At 41.7% G+C, this 27,281-nt stretch overlaps 2 protein-coding genes across 8 annotated transcripts in view; one reads left to right on the top strand and one right to left on the bottom strand.

Moving 5' to 3' along the window:
• SGCE (sarcoglycan epsilon) overlaps positions 1-5,885 on the bottom strand; it is a 66,960-nt gene extending 61,075 nt beyond the window's left edge. For 5 of the 7 annotated variants that reach the window (XM_046021450.1, XM_046021451.1, XM_046021454.1 and 2 more), the window contains exon 1: positions 5,706-5,885. In XM_046021450.1, the coding sequence (XP_045877406.1) occupies positions 5,706-5,814 (109 nt within the window). In that variant the 5' untranslated portion in view covers positions 5,815-5,885. The remainder of the gene's footprint in view (positions 1-5,705) is intronic. The other 2 variants (XM_046021452.1, XM_046021453.1) reach the window with 1 other exon arrangement.
• A 227-nt stretch (positions 5,886-6,112) lies between these two features.
• Positions 6,113-19,112, top strand: PEG10 (paternally expressed 10). The gene is given in 3 exon segments (XM_046021277.1): positions 6,113-6,316; positions 12,956-14,160; positions 14,163-19,112. Coding segments are annotated over 3 exon segments (2,382 nt in total). The 5' UTR covers positions 6,113-6,311; the 3' UTR covers positions 15,335-19,112.
• The last annotated feature ends 8,169 nt before the right edge of the window (positions 19,113-27,281 follow it).

Raw genomic sequence — 27,281 nt, 5'->3', positions numbered from 1 at the left:
CCTGTTTCCCCCAGGGTAAGAGGATCCAGCGGCCAAGGGCTTAGCTGTCCTGCACCAGCAGCCAGCAGCGGCTGCTCCCCCTTAACCCTGGGTGCCCCAGCATCCAGCATCGGGCAGCCACTGCCCAGGAAGCCTGTTCCCAGCCAGCGAGAAATATCAGGAAAGGAAGAACTATAGGAAACAAGTTAAGGCCCGGGACACTCTGCGGGGGACGTGAGGGGGGGGGAGCCAAAACAAAGCCAAAAGCCCTTTAATTCTCTTCTCCGATAGATATTCTTGTTTGAAATAGAATAAGAGGGTAGGAAGGAATGTGTTAAATTGCCCCATTACAGCTACTTTCAAGTTGTAAGAGATCAACTTGCAACACATAGGGCTCTTCTTTTCAGACAGTTTATCAGAAACAAATGAAATGTTTCCATCACAAGCTTCTTTGCTGCCCTACACAAAAATGTTATCACAGCCTTCAGATTAAACATTAATTGCAATAAAGGTGAATATTTTTGATATTTTAAAAGAACAGACCAAGTAAAAGTGTTAGGTGGATTCTCTTGCTGAGCTGCACTAACTGTTAGAAAGGTCTGGAATTGAAATCCGTCTCTACCTTTCACCCACTGGAGCTAGTTCTGCTTTCCGAAACAAACAGAAGAGAGTTTATGTCTACTTTTAGTCTTCAAGCTAAACATTTCCAGACCCTTTGAGGATACCTCCTGTGACAGGATTGCCAGACCCCTCACCATCCCCACGGACTGTTCTGGAAGTTGTCTAATTTGTCAACATCTCTCTTTAAATGTGACAGCCAGAAATGGACACAATACTACAGATGTGGTTAATTAGAGGGGGGTACTATTAATTTTTGTGACATATGGACACTATACTATTCTCAGAATCTGAATTTGATTTTTTTTTTCTTTTTCGCAGACACATCAAGCCGCTGGTTCATATTAACCTTCTTTTCCCTCAAAAATTGCCACCACATTAAGTCACCTCCTTCCTTATATACCAATGAATTATGATGTATTTACTGCTATAAAACATCTTTTGCATGGCACAGCAGCCTGTTTAAGTAATATTAACTCTAAATTTTGTTATCTACTTATCACAGTTACTCCTTTGCAAGTCATCCCTGGATTTTAATGCAAATCTCTTAGATCTTCATCAAAATCATTCATAAAATTCACTGAAAAAAGAGAAGACCCAGGGCAAAGTCCTGGATCTTTCCCCAGGGACCACTCTTGGACCCCAACCCAGTAACCCACACACCTGGTGGGTGCTTAGCTTAGCCTACCTCATATTCACAAAGCAATCCAGCTAGTCTACATACCATCTCACATAAGAGCATCTAAAGCCTTAACAAATGCTTTGCTGAAAGCAAGATGTATTTATGTTTCAAAACAAATTGTACAAAACTACACATATTAAAATAATAGTCTTTGAAAAATACATATGCACACAGAACAAAGACTAGAAAGAAAGGAGCATCAATGGAAATGTCTGTTCTAGCGTCAGACTGTGGAGATTGTTTTTTATTCAATACTGTCTTTACTATAGTTACATTGTTTAAAAAAATTGAAGACACTAGGAATTCTCTTAGAGAGAACGTTGTTTGGAGGCAGATCATATTAAACAGCTTTAAGAGCATTGAGACTCCATCTGATCGTACTAACCAAAAATCCCGATCAAAAAATGTTCATTTAAAAAGACTTGTTGATCCTTAGGAACACCAGCTTCTTTTTTTGAATTTTGCATTCCTGTTTTTGGCTAACATTTCTGGAAATCAGGAAGACAGCAGACCGGAGAATAGTATTCTGAAGTTTAGAAAAAGCTTGAGTGTGTGTGTGTGTGTGAAAGAGAGTCTGTTCATCACTGTCTGTCTATATGTCTGTTATGTCTGTCTCTCTGTCTCTGCTGGAGAAGTTCAAAAGGATGAAAAGGGGGAAAAAAAAGCCACCATGTTAACAGTTCTATGAAGCTTTGGACTAAACCACAGCTCCATCTCGAGAATTTCTAGCGGACACATATACTCATATCATCTATTCACCTGGAATCCTTATTTTGCAATAAGAGCAGGAAATAAGATCAGCAATAGGATTTGTACTTTGATGTTTAGAGCTGAGGCAAGGGTAAGGTTCAAGAAAAGGAATCAGAAAGAGTGTGTGCTACAGTTAGTAAAAGAGAAAAAGAAACAAAGTGGCTGGCTATTTGGGAGAAAATAGGATCTATAAATCCTGCCCTTATTAGAATCCTCAAACAATCTGAAATTTGATGGAGAGTTTTTTTAACATGTCAGGGTTTCTTCACTGATTCAGCATTTTGTTTAGAGCATGGTTTTCATCAGTAGGAAACCCGTGTTAGAATCTGAAATACATGTTGTCTTTATCTCTTTGAGGTCTCTCACTAGTTCTCTCTGGTCCTGTCTCTCGCTATTTTTAATGACTGAGAGAAAGACTAGTGAAAATTCCAATTTGCTTAGAAATACAATTTGTCCATTGTCCTAGAAGCTAAGCTAAATACACCAGGTAAAGCAACAGCTTTTAGATTGATGGCAACTTTTATAATAGTGATAAAATAACCAAATACTAAGTCTAGCTAATACTGACAACTGAAAACGTTACTTTGCTTAGAAATGAATTTTCCCTACCAAGCTAAAAGTTAAGCCAAATGCATGTAGTAAATCAGCAGGTTCATAGGTCCATAGCAAATTTTCATTTAAAAGAGATTAAATGTCCAACTAGAAAGTCTAGCTATCATTTGACAAGTGAAAATTCCACTTTGTTTTGAAATACGATTTTCCTACCACCCTAGAAATTAGGCTGAATACCTGAGGTAAGTCAAGAGTATCACAGTTAACATGGCAAATTGTCATAAAATAGGTAAAAGTCCAAGTAGAAAGTCTAGTTACTACTTGACAAGGGAAAATTCTACTTTGTTTTAAAATACACTTTTCCCACTACGTAAGAAGTTAAATACAGGTGGTAAATCAACAGCTTCATAGATCCACAGCAAATGCTCATAAAAATGTTTTCAACTGTCTAAATACAATGCCCAGTTATTATCTGATAAAATAAATATGCTTATTAACACCCTTCTTTGCTTTACATGTAATCTTATGCAAAATGGGTAAGAAACAGTCAACACTTGGAAATATCTGAGAAAATTCAAAATTCACTTAGGATACTAAATGTCAAAAAAAGTGTTAAAAATTCTTGTCTCTTAATGGGGGGATAGTTAATGTTGTTTTGTTACCTAACACAAATATTATCTAAAGTATTTGCCTATCACAGCTGATTTTTGTGTTTGTTTTTAATATTGTCTTGTTGTTTCAGATTTTAAAAGTTTTATCATCATCACTTACCTATCGATATTGTTTTTTTCTTAGAAAATTCTGTTTTTAAGCAAAGTAAAAATTATTTTATATGTTGAGAAATAAAAACACAAGAAAATACACCAAAATGATAACTGTGTATGTTAGAATAGTGAAGTCAGGGGAAATACTCAGTTCTCTAGTTTTAAATATTTATGTACCAATGTTGTTCATTTAAAATTTTAATTAGAAAAAGTAATTAATATTATTTCCTTTTTTAAAAAAACCTGGGCAAATATAATGTTATTTGACAGCTCTCTTTGGAAAAAAATTAATTTGAAAAATTAATTTAATCTCATTTTTAATTTTTAAAAATCATACATATGCAGCTCTACAAAGAATATATATTATTTTTATACATAAGCATGCATAAAGAAAGTCTGAAAAAGTAAACTCTATAATGTTTACGGAGGTTAACTCAGGATGAAGGGGTTACAGGTGATCTTGATTTTCTTGCTTTTTCCCCAGTTTTCTGGAGTTCTTTTCTCCTGAATTTTGTATAGTGAGTAGGAATTCAGTATGATAAAAATAATACTAAAGCTGTTTTTATATAAAAAAATCTGGTTAACATTTTGAAATAAAAAATTTAAATTGGTTCAAAGTGGTTCAAACTTTAAGTGTCTTGGGATAGATTTTTAAACCTTCCTTTTCCCTACCATCTATACTGGTTTTTACTCTCACTTTTTAGAAAAAGAATATCTATCAGTTAACAATTAGGTGAAGTAACTTTTCTGGACTAGAAAAAAAGTCTAAGGGGTTGACAGTTTGGTGGTCATGAGAATGGTACTCTGGCAAACATAAGAATCCTAAAATTATTTTAACCTGCAGGAAAGGATGAATATCTTAAGAGTAAAAGGCACTTCTAGAAAGTATAGTTGTGCTCACCCCAACTTCCTAGAAAAATATCTTTCATTGTTGGAAATCTTCATTCACTCTTTCATATATCTGATGGTCAACATCTCATTTCTGATAAAAAGTAAAATCTCAGTAAATGTGCTCCAGTTTTGTTTATTCCTAGAAAAGCCAGCTTCACGTGCAATCCCTGACACCCTGTCATCTACAATGGGCCAAATTCTTAATTCTCCCATACGTATAATCTGTAGCAATGTTACTAAAATATGCTCAGTTTTAGCCTTCGAATACAAATGTGTCTCATCCGTATTTCAGGAACCTCACTCAGCTGTAAACAATTGGTTTTCCCTTTTAACTAAACTTCTTTTTCTAAGATCATCAACAAATTGTCCTTTTTCTCAGAACCTAACACTTTGAGGCATTTAAATGGAACCCCTCGTTATGGCTTTTTTTTTTTTTTAAGCATCTTTCTTCGTCAGTATTTTAAAGGCTTGTAACTCTCTGCAATTTTATCTAAGGTAAAATATGTATGTTTATATGCATAAATACACACAAACATTTGTGGCCGAATCTCGGCAACACGCTTGAAAGGATTAAACATGCGGTTACCGTGACTAAACGTATTCATTCTCTCTACAAGATTTAGAAAAATGTAACGTTGCAGGGAGAACTAGGTCTCTGTGTAAACCTTGTAATCACCACCAAAAGGCCATAGCTGGGAGCCTCCGGAGCCTCCAAGCACACTGGAGGCACCCACAGCTGTTTTTAATTGTTTTAGCTTTTCAAAATAGTGCACTTGGTGGGGCAAACGGTGTTGTTTGCAGCGACTCTGGCCCCAAGCCGGGGTTAACCCTGACCTGAACGCCGTGTTTAGCTCCCAGCATTTCACGATTCTGCTTCCCCGCTCCATAAACCCTAAGAAAAACGAGATCTTCGCCGCCGAGAAATGCTCTTAGGAAGAGGAGGAATTAAGTGTTTCAAACGCACATTTTTGTTTTCTCTCCCGATCGGATTCAAGGAAAGCAAAGAAAAGGATGTGTTTGCGTGGAAAGGGACGGAGCTTGACACCCATTTCCTATGGCTTGTCTCCGGGCCGCAGTGCCCTATTCGTGTGGTAACGACCCCCAGAAAAATGGGCGACAACCCCCAAGTCTTTGCTGCAGGGATGGGGAGAGGTCCACCACCAGGGCTGGGAATTGGGGGGTGCGGGTAGGAATGGAAATTGGAGATGGAATTTCTGCGCGCTCTGGGCAGGGAGGGGCCCGCGGAGGCGCAGAGAAAAAGAAAAGGCCAGGGGTCAAGCCTGAAAAGGGACTCACAGGGTCCGAAAATTGGGGTACGGGGTGTCCTGGAGGAGGGGTGTAGTGGGGACAGGGGCAGCAAGAGGGCCTGACACCCAGAGAATGCACCCAGATACCCAAAACCCGGGCGGGGGATGGGGAGGCGGCGGCCTGTTGGCCCCAGGACCTCCCGTCGCGCGCGGGCCACTAACCTGTCAGCAAGAAGGTGCCAGTGGTCGCGGGGCTCATCCTGCGCGTCCCCCGACCCTGTCCCGTCCAAGCACAAGGGTCTCCCAGCTCCCACCACCAGGGTAATTGCATTCTTGGCCTGGCTAGGCCGGCTGTCCTCGATTCTCCCCTCCCCTCCCTTTCTTCTTTCCTCCCAGCTTGGCCAGTTCAGCATCAGCATCCTGCACCCCCTCCTTAATCCCGTACTCCCTCTAGCGGCGGGCCAGTGTAGCGTGGCCATCGCCCCCACCCCCATCCCCCATCCCCCCTCCGCCCCCGCTCCCCTCCGCCCCCCTAGCCCGCGGAGCACGCTGGGATTTGGCGCCCCCCTCCTCTGTTCAGCCTATATAAGGCTCCCAGTCGGCGCTCCCGGTACACGCGCTTCAACTTCGGTTGGTGTGTGTCGAAGAAACCTGACTGCGACCTGGGGAGAACAGCGAAGAGGGTCCACCGAGCCTCGAGAAAGGTCCGCTGAGCGGGCTCGCGTCCGGAGCCACTCCGGGCTGCAGAGCACCCAGCGGAACCCACGCCTGGCGCAGGTGTGGGACCCCGTCCTCCTGTCTTCGCAGAGGAGTCCTCGCGTGGTGAGTATGCGGTGAGGATGTTTCTTTTATTAAGATCACATTCCTTCCCTGTCCTTTTCGGGAGCTGCGGGAGATGGAGTAGTGCCCCTGGATGTCTCCACGCAAATCTTGTCACGCCTTCACTGGCAGTACCCCAAAACAGAGTGGAGAAACCAAGCCTTCAGGGCTCTGATTTCCAGGACTCAAGTCCAGATAAGGGCTGTAGACAGACATGAGCTGCGGACAGACATGAGCTGCAGACGGACATGAGCTACAGACCAATCTGCAATTTGCTCTTCAAAAGCGCTACATAGTGATAGGCGCTACAAACTAATTGGCGCTTCGATGCGCTATAAACAGATAAGCGCTTCAAATGCGCTATTGATGGACGGGCGCTTCAATAGCGCTACAAACTGATGGGTGCTTCAATGCGCTACAAACTGATAAGCGCGTCAAATGCGCTATAGATGCACGGGCGCTTCAATTGCGCTACAAACTGATGGGCGCTTCAATGCGCTACAAACCATTATGAACTGCAGCAGTATATGAGCTGCAGACTGATGACTGATTTGCGCTTTAAATGCGCTACAAAACCTGAGCTGCAGCAGATGAGCGCTACAAGAATGATACCACTTAGCACTACAACAGCGCTTCATTGTGCTCCAAGGCACAGGAACTGCAGAGGTACAGGAGCTGCAGAGAATTTACACCTAAAACGCGCTACAAAGTAATAACAGCTGCAGAGGTATACAAGCCGCACTGTTGCGCTACAAAGAAACCAGCTGTAAAGGGGCAAGAGCTGCAGAGTAAAATTACCCTGTCTTCTTAGTGGGGGACCCCACCCTTTGTCTCTAACACACCTTTTGGAATGGCTCCCACTATGTTTTTCTGCAGGACGGTTGTCTGCATGATGGTGCTGTTAGACAAAATGGAGCCCCGGGCAAAAATTAGTGTTTAACATTCTGCCCACACCATTCCTGCTATAGCTGTGGAGTGGAGGGGCGCTGACTTGAGTGCAAAAGGGAATCTTTTGGTGGTGGCAGAGCGGGCTGCCTTGCCTAGTTGCGCTGGATCGAAGTGGTGGTGTAGTTGTAAAGGTGGCGCGAATTGGCGTCCAGCAACAGTTTGTGGAAACTGTTGGTTTGCTTAGTTTGGGGGGGGAGTTGGATCTGGGGGTGATTGCGCTGTTGCATGAAATGAATCTGGCTGGGGAGGCTGGTGGGAGGGGTTTGGGGAGGGGGTTCCTAGGAGAGGCAAACAGCCAGTCTCAGACCTGCCCCGCCCATTCTAGCGCGCCTTCTCTGCAGTATCCACTCGGAGCGTGCTTAGCGCCGCCCAGCGCCTACTCAGAGCGCGCCTCCTCTGCAGCGCGCCTTCCTAGAGCGCGCCTTCTAGACACTTTCTCCCCAGCCCCGCCTTTCCCTGAGCCCCCTCCTCTGTGGTGGCTCCCACAGACCCCACCTCTCCCTGAGCCCGCCTCCTCTGAGGCAGTCCCCTCAGACCCCGCCTCTCCCTGAGCCCGCCTCCTCTGAGGCCGCTCCCCCCAAACCCCACCTCTCCTTGAGCCCGCCTCCTCTGAGGCGGTTCCCCTAAACCCTGCCTCTCTCTGAGCCCGCCTCCACTGAGGCCGCTCCCCCAAACCCCGCCTCCTTGGACCCGCCTCCTCTGAGGCCGCTCCCTCAGGCCCCGCCTCTCCCTGAGCCTGCCTCCTCTGAGGCTGCTCTTCCAGACCCCGCCTCTCCCTTAGCCCTCCTCCTCTGAGGTGGGTCCCCTCAGAACCCCCACCTCCTCCTGAGCCCGCCTCCTCTGAGGCGATACCTCCATAAAGCGCCCCTCCCTAGGCCCACTTCCTCTGAGGTGGCTTGCCGAGACACCGCCTCTCCAAAGCTTGGCCCCTCCCTGAGCCCGTCTCTTCTGAGGGGGCCTATGGCCCCGCCTCCCAGAGCCTTCCTGCGCGTGCGCAGTGTGAGCCCCCAGCCCCTCCCTACAAGCCCACATCCTCTGCGCCTGCGCGCCTTCACTGCTTTCACTGCCTGAGCCTGGCTGCACAGCCCCTCCCTCCTGCGGTTTCTTGGCGGCGCGGATTTTGCTTTTTATCCATTAGTGTCTAATAAATATAAGAATAATAAATAAAAACAATTAGCAACAATGCTAATTATACCTGGGATTTATAAGCATTTTTTACAAGTGCTTTGTGTATTAAATAATATAATTCCACAATTTAAACTCCTGATAGTGGGTTATGAAAAGTGCTTCTGAGCAGACATGACTGGTGTCCCTAAGGGCAATCCAGCTAAATGTTTTTACTACAAATGAAATTAAATTGTTTTAAATATTTTCACATTTAAGGGTTTTTAGAGACACTAATGGACATTTGTGGTGGCTTACTAAAATCAGATTCTTTGGTGGACAGAAAATAAGGAACATCTTTTGAACTGTGCTTCATAGGAGTTTTAGTGGTTTATTGGTACTGTTGGCTTGGTCTTGAGGCAAGGATGAGGTGTTTATCTGTGTACCTGTGAAGCTGGGGTTCTTTTTTTTTCCTTTGGAACTCTAGGGGATTAGCCCTGGCTAACTTGCCTACATATTTATTGATTGTGCCTGGCACATGGTAGGCATTCATTAAATATATGTTAAATGACCAGAGGGGATTGGCTTATTCAGTGCCGCCTTTGGAGTCTGCAGGGGTTTTCTGGTTTGTTTTCTATGGTGGTTGTTGTCCTGGAATGTCCCAGGTATTGCTTGCTTGCCTTATCTCTCACACTTAACAGGATGAAAAAAAAAAAGTGCATTTTTAAACTCCAGTAATGTAAGCTGTAATTATAATACAAAACTATATTTAAGATATTCAAAATAATTAGCTTTTTAAAAATGAAAAGCCAAAGCTAATTATTTAAATTTAGGGTGAATGGAATACTTAATGGTGGTACATAATTGTCATATTTAAAATTTGTATAATGTAACATCAACATTACAAAATATAGATTGGAGGGTTTTAGCTGGCATTATAAAACATGCATATAAAACAAATTGATGCCTTACCTCCAGTCAGATATACCACATTTATGTTTCTAACTAAAGGAAGAAATTTTAAAACCTGGCTTCCTATATTATAAGCCATGAGCCAGGACTTTAACTCCCAAATATCTGTCATCTCCCCCCAACAAGTATATAATTTATATATTTTACATATTTATATTTAGAGTAATTACAGCTTTCAATTACTCCCCAGGCCCACCTTGCTACCCTACCCCCCACCCCCTTTGGAAATTTGTTATCTTCTTTTGCATTCTTTTAAAGTTCAAAACAATGGTAAAAATGTGCATATTAATATAATTTGCATTTCACAAATAACAAGGTACTAAAAAAGAAATTGGGACATTTGAAAATGTAAGGCAATTAAGAGTTGATTAATGAAGTGTCATTTTCTAATGAGATATTTAATGTGCAATGGTTTTTGGCTACTGTTACTCTTTGGTGTGTTTGGGGAATAGAAGTTTTTAGAAGTAATCATGAAGAGTCAAAGATTAATCAAATGTATTTAATTCCTATATAGATTAACACTGAATTTTTTTTTCCATGTGTAAAGGTGACATCTGTCCCTGGGCTTGGCTCTATGCTGTGCATCCTTTCAGGTTTTAGGAATGGGGCCTCTTGACCTCACCTCTGCAGTCCAGCCCCTAGTAAGGGGGTGTTGAAGGAGCCAGAGTTCTGTAATTCAAATAAAGTCACACTGCTCCTGTTTCCAAGTTAACTGGTGCTTTAGTTACTATTTAAATATTTTAAAACTTTATTTACACTGAATGTTAACCTGCCTGCCCACTATCCTACCATTTTTAAAGATTAAACTATTCTTCTCTGGGCAGTTATCTCCTTTAGGACTTGGAGTCCCATCCCAAAATTTAAAATCCCATGGGTGGGTACCTGATGCCTGATCTTGGTAAAGGTCAGGGGTCTCAAACTGGTGAACTTGCAGGTCAGATAAGGTCCTTAATTTTACCAGCACTGAATTAAAAATTTGTTAAAGAATTCAGTGTCTTTGGGAGGGGGCATGCATCCCCAAATTACATAGTCACAGCCCCCTTCTTATTGTCTTAACTCCAGTTTCTTCTCACTTTTATGTTATCTTCCTGTCTACCAAAAGCATTTGAATTTTAAACACTTATTGATCTTCTGTTTCCCTAAACAATACAATGATGGTTTGCTGATTTCTGAACATGTTGTTATACCTGTCCTATTATTGTGTTTTGCAGATGTTAAAACCTTCAGACTTGGGCCTCAATAAAGCACACCCCAGTGACTGTGATTGACATGTAGGTTGTTAACTTTCATGACCTGGGTCAGGCAGCCCCAGGCCATGCTCTGAATGCCTTTCCAGAAGTCTTCTCTCTAAGTTTTCAAACTATTAATGTCTAGATGACAAAGTGGCACCTGAGTCACCTGACTTATGCTTATTAGTTGTTTTTAATGGGACATTAAAACTTTTAATAAATGGGATGTTTCTTAAATAAAATTTTTATTAAGTAATTTTATTAAATAAACATTAAATAAAAATAAAACGTTTTGATAAATAAAAATTTATTTATTTTGTGACTATTTTGTCACTATTTTGTGACCTTTTGAGTGTCACTAATACAGTTATCTTTAAGAGGTTAGAAATGAAACTGTGTCAAAAGTCATGATTTATTTTCTAAACTTTCAGACTATTTAGAATATTTTATCTCGAATGCCAATTAAAACTATTAAAATGGCACAGTAATTCTTTCCCTTAAAGACTCTGCTTGCTGTATAGCCACTCCAAGGACAGTGCAGAGCATAAAGTGGTTGGGGGTGAGGGAAGTGGGGGTGCAGGGGAAGGCCCTAAAAGATTATGAGGGGTTTCAAGGAAGGAGGAGAAAGGGGTATTTCCCTTTAGCTAGAGACAAGGCTGAAGTGTACAGTCATCATGTTTGATTACCATTACCTTTTTTCCCCCCTTATATCCTACTGATTGAAATATTAGGTATTTTTCACCTAACTTCTTTGAATAACACGTTTACCTTTGTGATTTTTAATTAATATAATTAATTTAGTGTCCCCATTTTGCCTTGATGGGTCAGAGAGGAATAGGCGGCCAGGACTGCCAAGTTAAAATTTGGTGAAAAAGCAGTCTGCCTGCTTCCTAAGTTATGTTTTTAAACTTTTGAGCACTTTCTTAAAGTTTTCCAAATATGAGAATTTAATGCTCATTTAAAAATTATTGAAAAGTTAAAAAAAAGTTACTATAAATGCATTTAACCCTCTTTTTAAGAAGTACCTAGGCACTGTTGTATGATTTATTGTATGTGATTTATTGTCCCCATACCTATAATTAAGACCTTTAATCCCCAATCCCCTAAACTCCCCTCAACTCCCCCATATAGCGACTCACCACCTAGGAAGGGGTATAGCACTGCGCTGCTCTAAATTACAAACTTTTGAGTGGGACTGTGCTAACAAAAACTTGTTTAAAAACCAGAAGTTGCAAACTGATGACCTGCAAATCAAATGAGGCCCTTGGTTTGGCCAACAGGTTATCCAAAATAAATTAAGGTCTTTAGGTGGGAAATGCATGGCTGGGTTGCCATAATTGCAGCCCCTCCCTGTTTTAATTTTAGCCTCTTTACACAGAAAGTTACCTTCCTTATTGATAACTTTATTAATATTAGCTAACAGTTGTTGAATATTCAGTGCTTTACTTACATTATTTAATTAAATCTGTATTATAAATTTGAGGTGTACTGTTATTGGGCCTCTTAGAACATCCCATTTTATAGCCCAGCTCTTCCTGGGGGGCATCAATTGATATTTGTGAATTGACTGCATAATAAGGAGGGAAACTGCTCAGTGCCACTTCTGTCCCATAGGGGATTCTCTTTGGGAAATCAGATTATGGTTAGATTATGGTTGGATTTAGACAATCCTGTGGGCTCTGTGACAGTTGTTAATGTTGATAATGATTTGACAACCTCCTTGGAGGTAGTGTCTATATTGATGAATATAGGCATTGTGATTCTAATCCCCCCACCCTTTTTTTGGTTTCCTCTTGGCTGGAATATTAGCTATTTTTCAGGTAACTTGTCTAATAACAGTTATCCTTCTGGCTTTACTTGCGTGTTTTTATTTGGTCTCCATCTTTGACTTGAAAGTTTCTTGCTGTGCTCTCTTGATACAAAACTGTTGTTTAGAATGTCTCAGCATTCTTTTATAGTTAGGGAAGGTAAACTTGCTATTGATATAGTTATGTATTGTTGAATACATAATAAACAGGTGACATTTAAGGAGGAAAAGGTCATTTGGACATGAAAAAGTAGGGTGCTTTTTGTTATCTATTGTCTTAATTGATTAACTTCTTTCTCCCTTTTGCAAGCTTTGTGTTTGTTTATTAATTATTAATGTAAGCAAGCAGAACAAAGAGATACTTTAAATACTCATGTATTTAAAGTATTTTAGGGGATACTTTAAATACTCATGTATTTAAAGTATTTTAGGGCATACTTTAAATACTCATGTATTTAAAGTATTTTAGGGCATACTTTAAATACTCATGTATTTAAAGTATTTTAGTGGCTACTTTAAAATGCTAAAGCGTTTTTTGAAATGTGCTGCTTTGAATGTGTATGTTAAATGTATACTTTTATCTTTGTTTACAGAAACAAAAAGCTTTTGAAAACAAAAAGAAGAAAGGGTGGAAGAGGAGGCCAGGATCCGGGCCTCCATCCCCACAGGAGCGAAGCTACATCTGGGAGGTCTCCTCCCACTCCAGCTCTCACCCTGGGGCCCGACTGCCCACCTCCTCCTCCTCCTCCTCCCCCCAACGGCCCCTCCTCCTCCTCTTCCTCTTGCTCCTCCTCCTCTTCCTCTTCTTCCTCCTCACGCAGCGCCCAAAGGGGCCAGTACATCCCCAACCTGGCCGAACGAAGGCGGGACGATCTCTCTGAAGAGATCAACAACCTCCGAGAGAAGGTCATGAAGCAGTCCGAAGAGAACAACAACCTGCAGAACCAGGTGCAGAAGCTCACAGAGGAGAACACCTCCCTCCGTGAGCAAGTGGAGCCCCCCACTCAGGATGAGGAGGATGACCTCGAGCTCCGCGGTGCTGCGGCGGCGGCTGCCCCACCCACTCCCCTAGAGGAAGAGTGCCCAGATGACCTTCCCGAGAAGTTCGACGGCAACCCAGACATGCTGGTTCCTTTCATGGCCCAGTGCCAGCTCTTCATGGAGAAAAGCACCAGAGATTTCTCAGTCGACCGTGTCCGCGTCTGCTTCGTGACCAGCATGATGACCGGCCGCGCCGCCCGCTGGGCCTCCGCGAAGCTGGAGCGCTCCCACTACCTGATGCACAACTACCCAGCCTTCATGACCGAAATGAAGCACGTCTTCGAAGACCCCCAGAGGCGAGAGGCCGCCAAACGCAAGATCAGACGTCTGCGCCAGGGCATGGGGTCCGTCATCGACTACTCCAACGCCTTCCAGATGATTGCGCAGGACCTGGATTGGAACGAGCCCGCCCTGATCGACCAATACCACGAGGGCCTCAGCGACCACATTCAGGCAGAGCTGTCCCGCCTCGAAGTGGCCAAGTCGCTGTCAGCGCTGATAGGCCAGTGCATCCACATCGAGAGAAGGCTGGCCAGAGCGGCGGCTGCTCGCAAGCCGCGCTCCCCGCCGCGCGCACTGGTGTTGCCGCACATCACGAGCCACCACCAGGTAGATCCCACCGAGCCCGTGGGCGGAGCCCGCATGCGCCTGACCCAGGAGGAAAAAGAAAGACGCAGAAAGCTGAACCTCTGCCTCTACTGCGGAAACGGAGGTCACTACGCCGACAACTGTCCTGCCAAGGCCTCAAAGGCTTCGCCGGCGGGAAACTCCCCGGCCCCGCTGTAGAGGGACCTTCAGCGACCGGGCCAGAATTAATAAGGTCCCCACAAGATGATGCTTCATCTCCACACTTGCAAGTGATGCTCCAGATTCATCTCCCGGGCAGACACACCCTGTTCGTCCGAGCCATGATCGATTCTGGTGCTTCTGGCAACTTCATCGATCACGAATATGTTGCCCAAAACGGAATTCCTCTGAGGGTCAAGGACTGGCCGATACTGGTAGAAGCGATTGATGGACGTCCCATAGCATCGGGCCCAGTTGTCCATGAAACGCACGACCTGATAGTCGACCTGGGAGATCACCGCGAGGTGCTCTCATTCGATGTGACTCAGTCTCCGTTCTTCCCCGTCGTCCTCGGGGTGCGCTGGCTGAGCACACACGATCCCAACATCACATGGAGCACCCGATCGATCGTCTTTGATTCTGAATATTGCCGATACCACTGCCGGATGTATTCCCCAATACCTCCGTCGCTCCCACCACCGGCACAGCCGTCGTTTTACTACCCAGTGGATGGATACAGAGTTTACCAGCCAGTGAGGTATTACTACGTCCAGAATGTGTACACTCCAGTGGACGAAAACGTCTACCCGGATCACCGCCTGGTTGACCCTACCATCGAAATGATACCTGGAGCGCACAGTATTCCCAGCGGACACGTGTACTCACTGTCCGAACCCGAAATGGCAGCCCTGCGAGATTTTGTGGCCAGAAACGTGAAAGACGGGTTGATTACTCCGACAATCGCCCCGAATGGAGCCCAAGTTCTGCAGGTGAAGAGGGGGTGGAAACTGCAAGTCTCCTACGACTGCCGAGCTCCCAACAACTTCACCATCCAGAATCAGTATCCTCGACTCTCTATTCCGAATTTGGATGACCAGGCTCACCTGGCAACGTACACTGAATACGTACCTCAACTACCTGGATACCAGACGTACCCCACATACGCCACGTACCCGACCTACCCAGTAGGATTCGCCTGGTACCCAGTGGGGCGAGATGGACATGGACGATCGCTCTATGTCCCCGTGATGATCACCTGGAATCCACACTGGTACCGCCAGCCTCCGGTACCGCAGTATCCGCCTCCGCAGCCGCCGCCGCCGCCGCCGCCGCCGCCGCCGCCGCCATCTTACAGCACCATGTAGACACTTGTCATGTCCTTCAGGATCTCTACCCTCAAATTTACTCCTGCTCAGCTTCTCAATCAGTGACTGTGTGCTAAACTCGGCTACTGCACCTTCAGGCCAACCTGAGGCACAGCCCTCTCTGAAATGGCTACGGAAAGGTCAGGGCCACCCTGGACTAGCACACATCCTAAAAAAGCACTAAAAGACCTCCATCATTTTCTGAGAGCAACAGAATATTTGCCGACACGTTTTATCTCTCAGTTTTCCACATTAACTGCCAATTTAACTAAAATTCCTGACAAGTTTACTTCCCAGCGGATCCTAGAAGCCTGGGTTTTACCTGCTGAAACTTCTGTCACCATCTTAATTAACAGGCTGCCAGATCCCACGTTTAACATTTACAGAGAAGCTGATGCAAACACAGGAGATGCTGATTTCTTTATGGAGGGGGAGATGAGGAGGAGGAGGACATGACTTTTCTTGCAGTCTCGGTACTCTCTTGACATCACTGGAGGACCGACACCTTATTAAGGAAGCCAGAATTGTTGGTGCAGTGTAAAACGGCTTCCGTGATCTTTTTGCTGCACCCTTAGAAACTTCACCATTTTCAAACTCTGCATTCATGGTTCCGTTAATTCTCAAGGAGCAGCAACTCGACCGGTTGTCCCAGGAGCAGGCAAAACCCTTGCAACAGAAACACCTCAGGCCTCAGAAGGAAGCGCTCTCTCAGAAAGGACTCTTGCATGTTTAGAGTGTGTCTTCACACCCTGGTGCAAATCTCATGTACCCAAGAACTCTGGCTTTCTCACAACACCTTACCATCATCATGCCAGTAATGGCTTCCACAAAAGTGTTAAACCTGGTAACCAGAGACTGTTGGTGGCTCCAGGTATGTTAGATGTTTATGAGGCGTGACTACCTTGCAGTCCCATACCCAACTCTTAAGAGACTCTGAGTTTGTTACCAATTTGTCCTGGTTCTTCAGAAGAAAGTTCAGGAGTGTTTTTAATTGGCTGGAAGAGGATCACCTGAAGTGTTGGAAGCATCTCTCCATGCGTCTGCCTCCATATACATCTGGGCATTTCATCATCAGTCCCCTCACTAGACTGTAGCATTAGGATGCTTAGAGAGGGGACATGAATTTAGCACCCTGACCACACTCCTATGCCTGCAAGGGTTATCTTTGAAGAAGAGGACTTGGGGCACTGGACACTGTCTTGAAGATACGGACTTCTTTAGTGAACTTTAAATCCAGAGGATAGCCTGATGGGTAACCTCACTTTAAAGGATCAGAGTTCACACAGTGAAAAAGGGTCCCCTCTAGAGGGTGGAGATGAAAAGAAGCTGCCAATGAATGAAAGGCCTCAAAGCAACTCAAATGACTCAAAGCAACAGACAACACAAGCGTTGTCTTCAGTCCAGAGACGACCTCTAGTCTCCTGGATGCTTTGTGCTAACCTGGGACTGCCTGACTTCTTTAGCCTGGTCTTTTGCTATTACCTTGAACTGTCTGTCTAATCTCTCTTTCTGTTTAATTCTTTACTGCTGCCATTATCCCTACTGCAGGATTTGTGTCATCTTTCCTGCCTGGTTGCTGAGACTCCATTTTGTTGCCACGCACGGAGGAGAAAGAGGCAGGCCTTCAAGGGGCTTGTGTTTCAGTACACAGCATCCGATTGCCAAAACACAGTTTGAGCAGTAGACAACGTGGTATAGATTTCAAATTGCGTATCATGAAGAGGAGTCTAATGGTGAAGTTTCATTTTTCATCCACATCACCTTTCACCCATTCATTATACCCCACCCTTTTTCTTGCATGTTTAAAATACTTAAAAGTTTTAGCTGTAGGTTACTAGTGTCTTTGAACAGTGTTTTAAAGTGGTGACTGCTTTCAGAAGTTATTTCCATTGAATTACAAAGTACTATCCCATTCTTATTGTTAAACTAATTAAAATTGATAAGTAACATAGTATAAAATTTTTCTTTACTGTGAACTTCTCTTACAACACTGTGAATGAGAGGCTCCTCAGAGCTGGAGTATTGGTGTAACAGTTCATCCCGTTCTTCAATCTGCTAGGTTAATGTCATATGTGACGTCAATTTTATCAATTGGGCCTTTAAAAAAAAAATCACACAAAAAGATCTACAAATTCAAAAAAGATACCTAATTGGCTATTTAATTCTAAGTGACTTCCCCAATCCCCGCGCCCCGCCCCCCCCCCCCTTTTTTTTCCTTCAATGGAATCAGAAAGCTTGTCAGTCACTCATGTGTTTTAGAGTAATTACCTTTAAAATGGTGCGTTTGTGCTTCTGGACTATTTTGAAGCGTCACTTCAGTTTACCTCAAATCAACCCATCATCCATACATTTGAATTCAAGTTGTTTTGTGTCAAATTTACAGTTGTCACTTGATCTTCAAGCTGCAGAGGGCCTAGAAATAGGTCATTGTCTGCGGCCCCGGCATGAGCACACGGACATTTGCCATTACTGCAAGCAGAGTCTGGAGATGTCCACCAACGACAGCAGCAGTCAGGGAAAGCACGGTGGTGTGGGTCAGCGACGCATGGATGAAGACCCTGACGCACATTTGGCTGTTTAGTAAAGCTTGTGAAAAACTGTTGGCAGTGTGTTCTATGCTTTATTGCTATATATACTATCTATAAATGTAGGTGTTAAGGATAAGTAATTTCAAATTTATTCTATAGTATCGGAATTTAATAAGTTTCCTTTCACTGAATTTATTTTGTTGTTGTTGATTATGTTAATTGGGTACTTTAACTTTTTTTTGACATTTTTTCCACAAAATGCCTTTACTCATAAGAAAGGAAGGAGCAAAGAAATTAAATCTCTAAGGGAGTTAGAAAGGGAGCAAAATAAAGCATAAAGGACATATATCAAAACATCAGAATTATTAAAGTCAGTATTCAACCTTTTCGAAACAAATTGGCAACTTTGATTGACTTTTGACCCAAATTATTGGTATTAATTAAATCAAGGAAGAAGGTATGAGCTCCTGTTGTTAGGCAAACCTGGAGAGAACTAGTGAAGGCGTCGTGCTAAGATCTTGAAATGGAGGAAGTTTACATACATCTCTGAAGGGTCAATTTAGTTTGATCAATGAGGTATTTGTACTCGATGCTGGAACATGAAGAATTAGTTTGATTCAATCATGTGAGGTGACGTAAGGAACTTGCAGGTGCACAAAATAAAGAGGGGCACATCTATATGGTGCAGTGTGGATTTGTGTTTAAGTTTGCAGGTACCTCTTGGGCTCCTGAATTGATCTGCCTGTCATCCACCACAGACGTCGAATGTCCGCTACAGTTCCAAGATTGGCAACAGAGAACACTCTGCTGGAAAGACCTGGGCAGAAATGAAGGACCACCTGCCAAGACGAAGAGCTGGGTGGGAACCATGCTGTGTTTTCATCGAAAGAATGAACATCTAGTGGGACTGAAAGTTCTTTGTTGTTTCAGATTGTAGAATGTGATTGATGGAATTGGTCTGTGGAAATTGCATTGTTTTTATTTCTTTATGTAATCAGTTTAAGTAATAGGGGATATATATAATCTTAAGTATTTTAGGGTGGGAGGGACTATTAAGTAATTAAGTGGGTGGGGTTAGTTTAAAAGTTAGCATGATATTATGTATTAGATAACTCTATAAGTGGACACGTGTACTTACTTGTGATCCTTTACCCTATGATTGCTACCCTTGATTTCAAATAAACTCAGAGGGAACTGCAGGGAGATCAAACTATTTAGGGCAAATTGGACATGGATAAAACTCTAGTGGGAAAAGTTCAAAGGTGATTGAATAAATAATTTAACTTTGCCCTGGGTATTAAGTCCAGGGCTCCAGATTGTGAGCAAAGCCTTTGGAGAGTTACAGGATGAGGAGATAAGAAACTCTGACTTGCTGGAATGAAATTGATAATGAAGGATGGTAAATATTCATGGAAGTTACAGAAAAGTGATGAATAAGAACCCTGTCAGTGGTCCTCCTACCTATCCCTGCCTTTCTCCCTACCCCTACCACCTCCCTACCCTTCCCCCATTTTATTGCTGTATTTCTCTCTATTTACTAATATTGTATTGATGTTATAATAAAAATTCAATTAATAAAGATTTAGTGGTTAAGTGCAAACTGTGTCCTGATCATTTCAACGTCATCCACCAACATCAGAGGAACAGGGTGGGGGAAGGAAGGTGGAGTGGTGGGGAGGGTGGGGGGAGGAAGGGAGTGAGGGGGAGCAATGAGGGTGGGATAAGGGGGAGGGTAAAGGAAGGCAGGGAGAGGGAAGGGTGGAGCAATGGGGGTGGGACAGCGGGAGAGTTGGGGGAGGAGGGGAGAAAGGAGGGTGGAGCAATAGGGGTGGAGCAGTGTGGAGGGTCTGGAACTCTAGAGGGAGGGTGGGGTAAGTTCGGAAGTGGGGGGTGGTATAAAGAACATATCAAACAACGGAGTATCCATTATCCAAAATATTCCAGGGATCAACTAAATTACTCCTGGCTTCAAAACTACATACAAAATAAAAACAAAGCAACACAATTCTCTATTGGTAAAATATAAAATCCTTAAGATGCAAAGCCTTAACATATGAAATAAAGCCACATAATTAATAGTGGTTCTATTAACATAATAAAAAAAACTTTAATATCAATCCTTCATGGCCTACTTGATATTTATTAATAGAAAGATTATCAAATCATTAGTAAGGGCTGAAATAAGACATACTACTGGAGTAAGATGGTGATGTGCTGGAAATGAGCATGTGGATTTTCAAAATACCAATTAACACTAAAAGAGTGATGATGAAAGTTCTATGAAGAAAAGTGACAAAATGTGGGGTCCGTGAGGCACTCATCATGTCATATCTCAAAACATAATGACATCAGAGCAGTAATAGGTTGCATATAGAAAACTTGAAAAGGGGACTTTAATGTGCCAGTTTCAAAGAGTTGCTGGATTCATATGACATAGTGGTCACATAAACACGATGGTTTATTGGGAAGGGTACGTAAAAGATAGTGACTAAATGGAAAGAGCTAGAGCTAATGATGAAAACACACAATTAAAAACCATCTCCCCTGGGAAGCAGGCGACCCTGGCCAGTTGTCCATTCAGCCCAGAGTACACAAACTTCCACAGGTGTACGGAGTGGTGGGTGGAATTGGGGAAATTGGGAGTGGGGGCACAACCAAATGCCTGCATGGGGAGTACTTGTAATTTAATATGGTGAAAAGCTATCAACCAAATCACTTTGAAAAAAAAAATGGAAATATCCTATGCGTCCCTGTTTTGCGATACCTAGACTCCTCCCCATCCTGACCCCCACCTCTCTCCATAAACCAGGTGATTAAACAAAGCTTGGGGGAAACAAAAAGGTTCTGAGTCTCCAGTTTGTATTAAATTAGATTATGCAACTGGATCACAAGGGTAGTTTAGAACATTAAACTTATTTTGTAGAGCAATGGCAATATTTGTTAAAATCCATGAACAGTTTTACAAAAGAAGTGGCTTCCCAGAGAGATAGCAGCTGTTTTGTAGCTATACGGATTACATAAAGAATCCCTCTTATCCAGCATAGTTGAGGCCAATAATTAATCAAAACAATTGTTTAAAATGAGGACTACACTATTTAACTTAAAACACATAAATATATTTTATTTTCATAAATATTCTTCCATTGGTCAATTTTTTTTTTTTTTGAGAGAGTATGAGTTGGGGGGGGCAGTAAGAGGGGGAGGGGAGGGGCAGAGAGAGAGATTCTTGGGCTCCACGCCCAGCATGGAGCCTGATACAGGGCTCAATCTCATGACCCTGAGGTCACGACCTGAGCTGAAATTAAGAGGCGGACACTTAATGACTGAGCCACCCAAGTACCCTGGTCAATCTTGAGAAAGATCTATGTTTCACTAATTGAAGCTCTTACTTTCTTGAATAAATTATATTAGTAATATAAAAATAAGTTACACAACAATGGGAAAATATACAACTTCTAAAAACACAAAAGTAATTAAATATGGGTGTTAAGAAGAATCACTTTTGACTCATACATCAAAAACTACACTAATAAATTCTAGATAAATCAAAAATTTGAGAAGGGAGAAATGATAATGGTGGGGAAAGGTAAAATTATTCACAGAATAATAATCAAAACTAAGATGAATGGTTTTGGATTCATACATAATATGCACAACATAATAAGGAAATATTTGGTACATACCTATAAAATATGTGATATAACTTATTATTCAGGCATCTAATATGTTATTGAAGAAATAAAGTAAATACCCAAACCCAACATCCACCCTGAACTCTTTTTCCATCTTTTTTGAATATACTTAGAAAAAAATAAGTGTATGTTTGTGAGTGTGTGTCCACATATTTATTGATTTCCAGCTTCTTTAAATATATGTAAAAAAGAATCTGTGTGGACATAAATAAATGTGTGTGTGTGTGTCTGTGTTTGTGTATCTGAATATGTATTGATTTCTGGCTTCCTTAAATATATATATAGAAAAGTATGGGGAAATTAATTAACTAATTAATTAATTAAATAAGTGTGTGTGTGTGTCTAGCTTCTCCAAACATATACAGAAAAGAATCTGAAAATAAATAAATGAATGAATAAATAAATAAATGTGTGTGTGTGTCTTTATGTGTGTCTATGTGTCTGTATATTTATTGATTTTTGGCTTCTTTATATACAGACAAGAATATGAAAATAATAAAGTGTGCTTCTGTGTCTCTGTATATTTATTGATCTCTGGCTTCTTTAAATATATATAGAAAAGAAAGTGTGGTGTGTCTGTGTGTCTGTGTCTGTATTTTTTTTTTTTTTAAGATTTTATTTATTTATTTGACAGAGGGAGAGATCACAAGTAGGCAGAGAGGCAGGCAGAGAGAGAGGAGGAAGCAGGCTCCCCGCGGAGCAGAGAGCCCGATGTGGGGCTCGATCCCAGGACCCTGAGATCATGACCTGAGCCGAAGGCAGCGGCTTAATCCACTGAGCCACCCAGGTGTGTCTGTATTTTTTTTAAAGATTTATTTTTTTAAGGATATATTTAAAAGAGAGAGAGCAGGGGGAGGGGCATAGGAACAGGGAGAGAGTGTTTTAAGCAGAATCCATGCTGAGCACTTAGCCCAACCATGGACTTGATCTCGCCACCCCAAGATCACAACCTGAACTGAAAAAATGTTCGTTGCCTAACTGACTGCACCACCCAGGCACCACTGTGCCTGTATACTAATTGACTTAAGAGCTCTTTGAGGGGCGCCTGGGTGGCTCGGTGGGTTGAGCCGCTGCCTTCGGCTCGGGTCGTGATCTCCGGGTCCTGGGGTCGTGATCTCCGGGTCCTGGGATCGGGTCCCGCATCGGGCTCTCTGCCCAGCGGCGAGCCTGCTTCCCTCTCTCTCTCTCTGCCTGCCTGTCTACTTGTGATCTCTCTCTGTCAAATAAATAAATAAAATCTTTAAAAAAAAAAAAAGAGCTCTTTGAATATACATAAAAACAATCTCAGTGAAAATTAATTAATTAAATGCATGACCGTGTCTATATATATATATATATATATATATATATATATATATATATATATATATATTTCATTATGCCAAACACTAGACGAGGATTTGGAGGACACAGTGCTGGGCACAGACTTTGGACTAGTGCAGTTGAAGGATGAACACCCAAGGGATTCTCCAGCCCAAAGACCCCAACTCCTATTAGCACCATAGTTGCCCAGGCCATTTGTGAACAGGCATTACATTATCATTGTTTAGTGCAAACAAAGGATCTTTATTAATTTTTGGCATTTGAGTTATTTTTGTGGAATATACCAAATTTCTGAAATATTTTCCTGTATTTTGATTAGTGTTTATGTGAGAATTAGAAAGGATCAATAACAGAAAAGGAGGCTATATGGCTCTTTCCACACAAGGAACTCTTTTAGCACACAATAAAGTTCGTTAATGGGGCGCCTGGGTGGCTCAGTGGATTAAGCCGCTGCCTTCCGCTCAGGTCATGATCTCAGGGTCCTGGGATCGAGCCCCACATTGGGCTCTCTGCTCAGCAGAGAGCCTGCTTCCTCCTCTCTCTCTGCCTGCCTCTCTGCCTACTTGTGATCTCTCTCTCTGTCAAATTAATAAATTAAAAAAAAAAGTTCCTTAATGCTATTCCCAGATAATCCCTAGAGACTGGTGACACAGGTACATCTAGAATCCTGCTTTCCAGGAAATCAGTATAATTTACGGACTACCATTTTGATTCATGACAATAATCCCAAAGAGAAAGCAAGAGAACCTCTTGAAGATCATTAATGACTGTTTTATATCTGGCCTTATAGACCTTAGATAAGAAAATTACTGAATTCAAATTAATTATCACTTGCATAACTTTGTACTATTGCCTAGTCCTCCTCAAACAGTGCATGTCGTAAACCATGAAAGAACTAGGTGGGCATTATACTCAAAAACCTCATGAAAACATCCTCATAAAACTTCATTATAGCTAAAAATTCTTTTTAAAAATAATAAAAACATCTTTCTATTCTATAACTAAGAAGTTTCAGCTTATTCAACCTTATGTTAAAGTCCAGTAAAAGCACAACATCCTACATTCTATGCCAGAATTTATTTTAAGACTATGTTTTGTTCATTTCTATAACTTTGAGTCATCTAAGTACCACCCCAAGTTTCAACACTACCTGCAGTTCTCAAGATTACTCACAGTAGGGTGATGGCATTTTACTAGCTTTAGGACCACAAAATTGGCATATCAAATTATCCCATCTGTCCAACACTGAAATAATGCCCAATTCTGAGAATTAGATTTAAGCCTTTTTCACTAGGGGCTATTGGGTTTTTAAAATGTTGATTAACTTCATACTTATGTGTTCTATAAATGGTTAATCCTTATAATCTACATGAAATATTTGTTATGGGCTGAATTTTGTCCCCCCCAAAATCCATATGTTGAAGCCCTAACTCCCAATTTGGGGTTAGCATATACACATAGAGAAAAGGACCAGGTGAAGACAGGGAGAAGGATGTCGTCTGCAACAAATCCTACTGGCACCCTCATCTTGGATTTCCAGCCTCTAGAACTGTAAAAAAATACATTTCTGTGTTTAAGTCACCCAGCCTGTAGTATTTTGTTATGGCAGCCCTAGAAGACCAATACATAATATTGTATATACAATACATAATATTGTATATTATGTTCCATAAATTTTATATTTATTATTTTTATTTTATTTTTTAATTTTAATTTTAAAAAATTTTATATTTATTACAATTACAGAGTAGTAGAGTATAATAAATGTAAGCATAACATAGTGTTATTTTTTTAAAGATTTTATTTATTTATTTGACAAACAGAGATCACAAGTAGGCAGAGAGGCAGGCAGAGAGAAAGGAGGAAGCAGGCTCCCTGCTGAGCAGAAAGCCAGATGTGGGGCTCGATCCCAGGACTCTGGGATCATCACCTGAGCCGAAGGCAGAGGCTTTAACAATTGAGCCACCCAGGCACCCCATAATATAGTGTTTTAAATAGGATGTATTATGTGTCATATTCTATTGTTATTTAATGTGTTCTACATCATAATATAAATGTAGAATGCTAAAATAAATGTAAATATAATATAATAAATATAGGTATAACAAGTGTAAATACATGCATATATTGGTGTTTATTATGCTAAAATAAATATAAGTAATACGAATACACTCTTTCTGGTTGATGTTTGTATTTCTATATCAAAACTAGTGGAATATCTATAGTACAGTTCACAACAGGGGATAGAATCCCCCACAGCTTGACAACCTTGTTCTTCACCTTGATACAAGTGGACTTCTGGAATTCAAGAGCTAGAGCAAAGAAATGGATAGCATTCTGTTGCCGGCAGCTCTCCGTGTTGAGTCATGAAGAAGCAATGACTGTCACCTTCATCTTTCTAATACTACAGGGGAGAGTTTCCTCACCAGAATGCCCCTAGGAGGGCAAGTTCTTGTTAGATGAGCCACTGTATGAAGTGAGATAAGATGGAGAATGGTTTCCCTCTACTCTCCCCAGCTTCTCATTCTATTATCTGGTTAGGTTTAATAATCAGACCTACGGATTGCCCGTCACATTTGAAGAAGGGGCCACCAGTAGCTTGACAAGGTAAGCCTATACCTACCCTTGGACATCTCTCCAAAAACGCAGATTGCTTCTTTGTTTATTTTATGCCCAGTTGTGGACAGTTTATTTTTTATTCCCAGAAATCTCTGAATCAGTCATAGTAGGATGTTAATTAATCCCAAAACATTTCATAGCCGAGGCCAAAATTTCATCCCATTTATTATTTTAATCTGAAACTATGCTCCCAAAACACACATTATATTGGATAGACAATTTAGAAATTCATATGATGTGGAAGCCACATTAGAATGTGTGAACCCACTGCTACTTCTAGGAGAAAGTAAAGCAAAAAGAAATGCCCCTCGGAATAAGGCCAGAGTTCACAATTTGTTCTGTCTAGTTTCGTATTCCATTCAGTCTATGTAATGAGATGTCACTGCCCTCTGAGCGGAGTAGGGGTTTCTTATGTTTGGACTGTCTGGTTCTGAAGGGATGCTGGTACATTCTTTGGAATCCCTCAGATTCAATCCTGGTCTCTCATGTGTCCCTTTGAAAAAACAATCAATAGAACACATAAGAAGACAGGCAAACCTCATTCCATTGTACTTCACTTTACTTACTGTGCTTCACAGATACTGTATTTTTTTTTTAAATGGAAGGATCGTGGTAACCCTGCATCAAGCAAGTCTATCGGTGCCATTTTCCCGACAGCATAAGCTCACTGTGTGTCTCTGTGTCACATTTTGGTAATTCTTGCAAATTTCAAATTTTTCTATTATTATTGTATTTGCTATGGTGATTCTTCTTTAATTTCCCAGTTACACCATTCATTCTTTAGTAGCATGCTCTTTAGCCTTCATATATTTCAGTTCATTCCAACTTTTCTCTTCTGAGTTCATTTCAAAGTACTGTGGTCTGAAAATATGCAGGTAATGATCCTAATCTTTTGGTACTGGTTGAGACCTGATTTGTGACCCTATGTGGTCTATTCTGGAGAATGTTCCACATGCACTGGAGAAGAATGTGTGTTCTGTAGCTTCGGGATGGAATGCTCTGATTATATCTGTGAAGTCCATCTGGTCCAGTGTGTCATTTAATACACTTCTTTTCTTTTTGATCTTTTACTTAGATGATCTGTCCATTTTAGTGAGGGTGGTTAAAGTTCCCTACTATTATTTTATTAATGTCGGTATGTTTCTTTGATTTTGTTATTAATTGGCTTATATAATTGGCTTCTCCCATGTTAGGTGTATAAATATTCACAATTGTTAGATCTTGTTGGACAGACCCTTCAAGTACGATATAGTGTCCTTCCTCGTCTCTTATTACAGTCTTTGGATTAAAATCGAATTTGTGTGATATAAGCACTGCCACCCAGCTTCCTTTTGATGTCCATTAGCATGGTAAATGGTTTTCCACCCCCTCATTTTCAATCTGGAGGTGTCCTTGGGTCTAAAATGAGTCTCTCACAGACAGCATATCAATGAGTCTTGTGTTTTTATGCAATCTGATACCCGATGTCCTTTGATTGGGGCATTTAGCCCATTTACATTCAGGGTAACTATTGGAAGTTATGAATTTAATGTCATTGTATTACCTGTAAAGTGTCTGTTACTGTGTATTGTCTCTGCTCCTTTCTGGTCTCTGTTACTTTTAGGCTCTCTCTTTGCTTAGAGGACCCCTTTCAGCATTTTTTGTAGGGTGGTTTGTTGATTGCAAATTTTTTTAGTTTCTGTTTTTCCTGGAAGCTTTTTATCTCTCCTTCTATTTTCAAAGGCATCCTAGTTGGATATAGCATTCTTGGCTGACTGTTTTTCTCATTAATGCCCTGAATATATC

Source organism: Meles meles, chromosome 10 (assembly GCF_922984935.1).
Source record: "Meles meles chromosome 10, mMelMel3.1 paternal haplotype, whole genome shotgun sequence".
Classification (NCBI taxonomy): Eukaryota; Metazoa; Chordata; class Mammalia; order Carnivora; family Mustelidae; genus Meles; species Meles meles.
Note: the sequence above shows the minus strand (reverse complement) of the source record. Positions and strands in the feature narration are given on the sequence as shown.